Raw genomic sequence first — 7,495 nt, 5'->3', positions numbered from 1 at the left:
ACCTTGAGCTTGCAAGGCAGGCGGCAGCGGCAGAACCACTGAGCTAAATCCCCAGCCCAAATTACTACTTTATAATCCCAACCAATCTATGTATTTAAAACAAAAATAACTATGAACTAACATACGAACAAATTACAATATACTTAAGTGGAAAATAAAGAGTATAGTTTCTGGGCTGGGGATTTGGGTTAGTGGTTCCGCCACCTGCTTTGCAAGCACAAGGACCAGAGTTCAATCCCCGGTACTAAAAAGAAAAAAAAAAGAAAAAGAGTATAGTTTCTTTTTTTTTTAGGAGGGGGGGTTTCAGACAGGTTCTTGCTGGCCTTGAACTCATTATATAGCCCAGGCTGGTCTCAAACTCAATCTCAATGATCTTCCTACCTTCTGGATGCTAGAATTACAGGTATGTGCCATCTCGCCCGGTGTTAAGTATATTTTTGGAAATCAACTTTATTTTTCTTTTCTTTCTTTTTTTTTTTTTTTGTACCAGGGATTGAACTCAGGACCTTGCCCTTGCAAGGCAAGCATGGTGCCACTGAGCTAAATCCCAGGCCACTTTTTTTTTGGCAGGGGATACCCGGGATTGAACTCAGGACCTTGTGCTTGTGAGGCAGGCAGCAGCACCACCAAGTTAAACCCCCTCCCTGCACCCTGGACCCTGCACCCTGCCCCACATTTTAAAAAGAAACAGTACACTCTAGGCAGATGTGGTGGTGCACTCCTGTTCTTGCAGCTACTCAGGAAACTATGCAGAAGGACTGCTCCAGCCCAAGACTTCATGGCCAGCCTGGGCAACGTAGAGACCCTGTCTCTTAAAAAACAAAAACAAAAACACTTTTTTTATTTTTGTTTTATTTTGTTTTTTGAGACTGGGTCTCCTTGTGTAGTCCAGGCAAGCCGTGAAGTCCTGGGCTGGAGCAGCCCTCCTGCATAGCTGCAAGTAGAGGTGTATATCACAGTGCCTAGTAAAAAATCTCCTTCACTACTTTTGTCAGGCGTTTTTCAGTATAAAAGACTTGCAAGATCGTAAGCACAAGGTCCCGAGTTCAATCCCCGGTACCAAAACAACAACAACAAAAAAGATTTGCAAGAGTTGGAAAAAGAACAGAGTTCTTATATAACCTTCCCTCAACTTCTGTCCTTAATGTTAATACTTTATCTTATGAAACCACAGTACAAAGCCAGGTATGGCAGTGCATGCATATAATTCCAACACCCTGGGAGGTTAATACACAAGGATTGGCCCCACCTGGGAAATTTAGCAAGACCTTGACTTGAAATTTTTTTAAAAAAGGGCTGAAGATGTAGCTAAGTGCAGTCTCTGGATTCAATTTCTAATACCCCCCCACACCATCATAGTACAAGGATCAAAACTAAGAAATTAGGGCTGGTGGTTAGCTCAATGATAGAGATTGTGTTTAGCATATGCCAGCATCACAAATACCCCCAAAGCTGAGAAATTCAGGTCATTATAACACTACTAACTAAACTAGACTTTTCACATTGTAAACTTTTCCCATTAATGTTATTTTTCTGTCCTAGCACCCAATCCAGGATTCATACCACATTTATTTGTTATTTTATTTTTTATTTTTTTGATGCCAGGGATCAAACTCAGGTCCTTACACTTGAGAAGCAGGCGACAGAACCACTGAGCTAAATCCCCGGCCCTACCACATTTATTTGTCACATCTCCATACTTCATCCCAATCTGTAACATTTCTATAGTGTTTTCTTGTCTTTCATGATCTTTCAAATTTGTTATTCTTAAATTTTCATCCAATAATTTTAACATCTATCAGGGATCTTGCCAGTAGCAATTACTATTATGTTGTTCTGATTAATTTTCTATTATCTTTGTTTCTTGTACTTTATCAGAATTCTTCTATGACAGTTGTCTCTTCTCAATGACCTGAGTGATACCTGTGTTGCTCATAAACTAACAAAGTATGAGCCAAAGTTTGACAAATTATAAACATTTATACAATAGCAAAGGTGACATTAATTGTGCAAAAGCATGCCATATGTAAACCTTTACCTTTCAATAAAAAACTGTTTGTATCAATGAAAAAAAAAGAGTTGTCTCCTCTCTATTTTGTAACTTATCCAGTTGTTTATAGGAACATGGTCTCATGTGTATCAATTTTACTCTTTTGGTTATAATCCAATACTGTTACTATTCATTTTGTGGCTAAATGTTACGTGGTTTTACTAATAACTTTAAAAAAATAAATGTTTGAGTAAATGAGTGAATAAACATCTTGTACACCATGTTATAGGAAAGAAAAACAATCGCCAATACAACAAAATATACCCAGTCACCATAGTGATTTAATGAGAAGACTGCAATCTACCTGACATGAGCTTCTTTAGCAGTTTCTGGCTCTTGTTTGAGTCACGCTGTAAAATATCGCGCTCTTCATGAGTACATACCTGTAAAATAATAAGATACATGAGCCACTAAATTATATCCTTTGCTTTTTTTTTTTTTTTTTTTTTTTGGTACCAGGAATCAAACTTGGGTCCTTGTGCTTGCAAAGCAAGCAGCAGAACCACTGAGCTAAATCCCTGGCCCTCAATGTCATTCGCTTATACTTTGAAAGTCTCTCAAATTACTATAGAGTAACTTCAAACTGTAGATATGACAATAATGAGATTGCTGGTGCTTTTTAATACAAAAATACCAAAATGTATATATCACGTTAGTTTTACCCAAGGGCTCTTTGCATACTCTTATGCGCCGTACAAAAAAATTTACCTTACTGAAAGTATCCTTGTATAACCTAATGATTAAAAAAAAATTTAACCTACTTTCAAAGGACAAATACTTGCCTCTGTTGAGAATATTGGAAAAAATCATATAAGGCTGGGCACGGTGGCACATGCTTGTAATCCCAACACTTGAGAGGCTGAGGCAGGAGGATCGCTATGAGTTCAAGACCAGCCTGGGTTACATAGTGAGTTCCAGATCAGTCTCAACTACATAGCAAGACCCTGACTCCAAAAAAAAAAAAAAATCATATTAAGACTTTTTATTTTAAGCCTCCTGGTTCTAATAATAAAATACAAATATGAGAAGATAAATTATAAGCAGCTATTTTATTAGAAAGAGAAAAAAAAATTACAGTGCCACCAGTGAGACTTAGTCTACGTTTTCATAAAAGAGAAAACAAACAAACAAACGAAAAGAGAATTAGTCTCAGTTTTGTACTATGTATGTGCAAATATTTACACTGTTTGTGTTTTGTGATGCATGGGATAGAACTCAGGAACTTGCCAGGCATGGTGGCAAACATCTATAGTCCCAGCACCCTGAGACTGAGGCAGGAGGACTGCTGCAAGTTTGACGCCAGCCTGTACTACATAGTGAGTTCAAGGCCAACCAGAACTACATAGAGAGACCCCGTCTCAAAAAACAAACAAAACAAAATAACTCAGGACCTCAAGTATGCTAGGCAAGAACTGTACTACTGAGTTATACCCCTAGCCCAACTATATAAATTTTGTTTCTTTGTTTCAAACACTACCTATGTAAATATATTAAGAAAAAAAGAAGAAAGCCAGTTGGGCATGGTGACACATTCCTGCAATCCTAGCACATTGTGAGGCTGAGGAGGAGGACTACAAGTTTAAGCTTAGTCTGATCAATTTAGATTCTGCCTCAGAGAGAGAGAGAGAGAGAGAGAGAGAGAGAGAGAGAGAGAGAGAGAGAAAGAGCTTTGTTTATTATGAAATTAGTGCACTTATAAGAAGAGAGAGGAGAAGGGGTTATGTAGAGCTTATAAAAATGTAAGAGTTCAGCCACATGTTTATTATGAAATTAGTGCAATTATAAGAAGGGAGGTGAGAAGGGGTTATGTAGAGCTTATAAAACTGTAAGAGTTCAGCCAATCTACTTTTTTCCCGGTTTCATGAACTGAAGGGTCTAATGGACCTAAGAGAGAACAATGAACTTCTTAGCAGTTGCCTGAATGGCAACAGAGTTCCTGCTAGATTTATTGCTGCTTGATCAACAGTTTTAGAGGGAAGCATTGTATTTTTCAGGTCATTCACCACTATCAGCTTATTCTGAGTATATGGAAAAATGAACGCCCCACCAGAGATAAAGCAATACAAAATGGACTCCTTTTCCAACATCAAATGCCATTGCTTCTGCCAGCCAGCCCAACTGGTCAAACAAATAAACTTTCTACGCAGCTCATTGGGGTTTTGTGAGTGAGTCATTAATGCTACATTCTTGAGGTTATTCTCTCAGACGGAGCAGAGTTTAACAAGGTGGTGTACTAAAAACAGAAGCTATCATGACTTGAGGGTTACATCACAGTGGCTTGGTACCCTAGGAATACAAGCCACATCTGAAGACTTTCACAAAAATTTCTAATATTTCAGGCTTTAAAGTTTCTTTGCATTAAAGTTAATCTGACACAGACTTGGTTCCCTTGATAGCATATGTTCTTTTTTTTTGGTACTGGGGATCAAACTTGGGCTCTTGAGCTTGCAAGGCAGAAAACATATGCTCTTAAAGCTTTCTTTATTAACATTCCTTAGTGCTAGACTACAACCCTGGGTTTCAGACTAATCAAACATCTGCTACTAGAGTTTACTGGACATCTTAGGGAAGAAATTTACTAAGAAAAACAGAAATTACTACGTATCTCAATGGCCCCTGTATTAAAACAAAGCTGAGTAAAACAAAATACAAAACCAATTTACCAGAGAGCCACAGAATAAGCAGGGCCCAGAACCTTCTTGTTCACAGACAATCCGCCCACAGATCAGACAGTTATTGATGAGCTTATGCTTCTGGCCCAGGCAATCACAAGGGTGGCGACCAGGAAGAAGGACTGCAAGCTTGTCTTGTCCTTCTCGTGTGTATAAGTTGACAAACTTTGTCTTCTTCTTTACAGAGTTGATCTCTTGTGCCTCAATGGACAAAGACATCATAGAAACATTAAATAATGACAACAAAAAGAATCAGGGGTCGGGGGAGTCCTGCCTTCTGTTCAGTAATGACTTATACACACTCCAAGAACCACAAAAGAAGGAAGGAGAGGGCCGGGGATTTAGCTCAGTGGTTCTGCCGCCTGCCTTGCAAGCACAGGGACCCGAGTTCAATCCCCGATACCAAAAAAAAAAGAAGGAGAGGAAGAAATATAAATTACTTATAATCAAGGACTGAGAAATGGCTATGCTCCAGAAAAACTAGCTAATAATTAATTACCTTACCTTTTCTGCTAGTAGTTTTCAGTTAACCATATAGCTAGTGAAAGCTAAATGTCAGTCAAAGCTGTTTAGCCAGGCATGGTGGTGCGCACCTGTAATCCCAACACTTAGGAAGCTGAGGCAAGAGTATCACCATGAGTTGAAGGCCAGCCTGGCCTACACAGTGAGTTCAAGGCCAGCCGGCACTATAAAGAGACTCACTCTCTCACTCTCTCCCTTCCTCCCTCTCTCCGTCTCTCTCTCTCTCTCTCTCTTACACACACACACACACACACACACACACACACACACAAAGCTGTTTATTGGACATCTTAAAGCACAGCTAAACTGCAGATCAAGAATTCCTCTAAGGGGTCAAAGGGAAGGGAAAGGAATGGGAAAAAAGAAGCAAGATATATCAAATACAGGTACAAATTCCCTATAACAAATGATATCATTACATACATCTAAAATGTACCAATAAATGTTTCTGCTTAAAAAAAAAATTCCTCTAAAAGCAGGTGCCATTCAGCTGGGGCTGGTGGCACATACATGTAATCCCAGCATTCAGGAGTTTGAGGCCAGCCCAGACTATTCAGTGAGATCTTGTCTCAAGAAAAAAAAAAAAAAAAAATCTTCTGGGAAAAGCCGATGACATTCATGAATTTGGAACACAATAAAAAATTTACTCAATCAGAAATTAATAATAAAAAGATCCACTGCCTGCCTCGCAAGAACAAGGACCTGAGTTCGATCCCTGGTACAAAAAAAATAAAAAACAAGTAATAATGATAAGATAACATAAAAAATGATGAAAAGACAGGGGCTGTAGCTCAGTGATAAAGCACCTACTTATCATGTGCAAGGCCTAAGTTCAATCCCCAGCACCGCACAAACATATACACTGTGGGCAAAAGACCTAACAAGAACTTCATAACAAAAGGTGATCCAAATGACCAGTAGACACATGAAGAAGTATATGACTTAAAATAATGCAATATAGGGCTGGGGCTATAACTCAGTGGTAAAGTACTTGCCTCTCATGCATGAGGCTCTTGGTTTAATCCCCAGTGCCACAAATAAAATAAAATTTAAAAAGAAAAGCCAGGCGTGGTGGCACATGGCTATAATTCCAGCACTGAGGAGGCTGAGGCAGGAGGATTGCTCTGAGTTTGAGAGACCAGCCTGGCTACATAGTCAGTTCCAGGTCAGTCTCAACTACATAGTGAGACCCTGACCCCCCCCCAAAAAAAAGAAAGAAAGAGAAAAGAAAAGGAGAAAAAGAAAAAGAAAAAGAAAACTAATACCATGACAAATCAACCAGAATGGCTAAACCGAGAAAGAAAATATAAAGTGTCAGCAAGAACGCGGAACAATGAGAATTCACATGCTACTGGTGTGAGTGTAAACTGGGTTCTACATATGCCTATCTTGTGACATGGAAATTCAACTCCTGGGTATAAACTCTACAGACAGATATAAACATATTCACAAAATCATGCACAAGAACATTCACTATAACCCTACAACTCAAGAGAAATTATTCAAATGCTCAACATTTGATGAATACATTATGATGTATTCACTTAATAATATCCTATGTATGAGCTGGGGATTTGGCTCAGTGGTTCTGCCGCCTGCCTTGCAAGCATAAGGGCCTGAGTTTGATCCCTGGTACCAAAAAAAAAAAAAAAAAAAAAAAATCCTATGTAGTACCAAGAATGAAAAAGTACAGGAGTACAGATACCCAAATGATATGGATGACTCTCATCAACAATGTTATTTGAAAAAAGCCAAATAAAAGATCACTTATTTTTTAGTTCCATTTTAAAATAATTTTAAATAGGCAATACTGAGCTGGGGATGTAGCTCAGTGCTATAACACATTCCTAGCATGCATAAAGTCAAAAATCATGTGTTCACTTCTATATTTGTTATAAAGTAAAAAGAGGAAAAAAGCCTCATGTATGTCAACCTACGAGGATTAAAAAGTATAGATGCCTTTCTTCACAACCATGTAGAAAACCTATTCTCCCTCTAAGTTGAGACTTTTTCAATCATTTCCAGAAACTGACATTTCAGAGAGGAAAAATTAAAAGTTACAGTGAATGGGGAAAATGATTATAAGAATAGAACAGTTCGGGCTGCATGTGGTAGCACACACCTATAATCCCAGCACTAAGGTGGCTGAGGCAGGACTGCCAGCCTGGGCAACATAGTGGGTTCAAGGCCAGCCTGGACTGCATAGTGAGACCCTGTCTTATTAAAAAAAAAAAAAAAAAAAAAAAAAAAA

General features: G+C 38.6%; 1 protein-coding gene across 8 annotated transcripts in view; it reads right to left on the bottom strand.

Moving 5' to 3' along the window:
• Positions 1–7,495, bottom strand: part of Trip4 (thyroid hormone receptor interactor 4) — an 88,975-nt gene that overhangs the window by 49,675 nt on the left and 31,805 nt on the right. For 7 of the 8 annotated variants that reach the window (XR_783674.3, XM_010641173.3, XM_010641170.3 and 4 more), the window contains 2 exons: positions 4,714–4,923; positions 2,355–2,433 (listed from right to left, as the gene is read on the bottom strand). Coding sequence is in view for 7 of the 8 variants with exons in the window: in XM_010641173.3 (XP_010639475.1) it covers positions 2,355–2,433; positions 4,714–4,923 (289 nt within the window). In the remaining variant the exon portion in view is untranslated. The remainder of the gene's footprint in view (positions 1–2,354; positions 2,434–4,713; positions 4,924–7,495) is intronic. The other variant, XM_010641176.3, reaches the window with a different exon arrangement.

This window comes from Fukomys damarensis, unplaced genomic scaffold (assembly GCF_012274545.1).
Source record: "Fukomys damarensis isolate Sample0158 unplaced genomic scaffold, DMR_v1.0_HiC HiC_scaffold_25, whole genome shotgun sequence".
Taxonomy (NCBI): domain Eukaryota; kingdom Metazoa; phylum Chordata; class Mammalia; order Rodentia; family Bathyergidae; genus Fukomys; species Fukomys damarensis.
The sequence above is the reverse complement of the archived record's forward strand: the minus strand, read 5'-3'. Positions and strand labels throughout refer to the sequence as shown.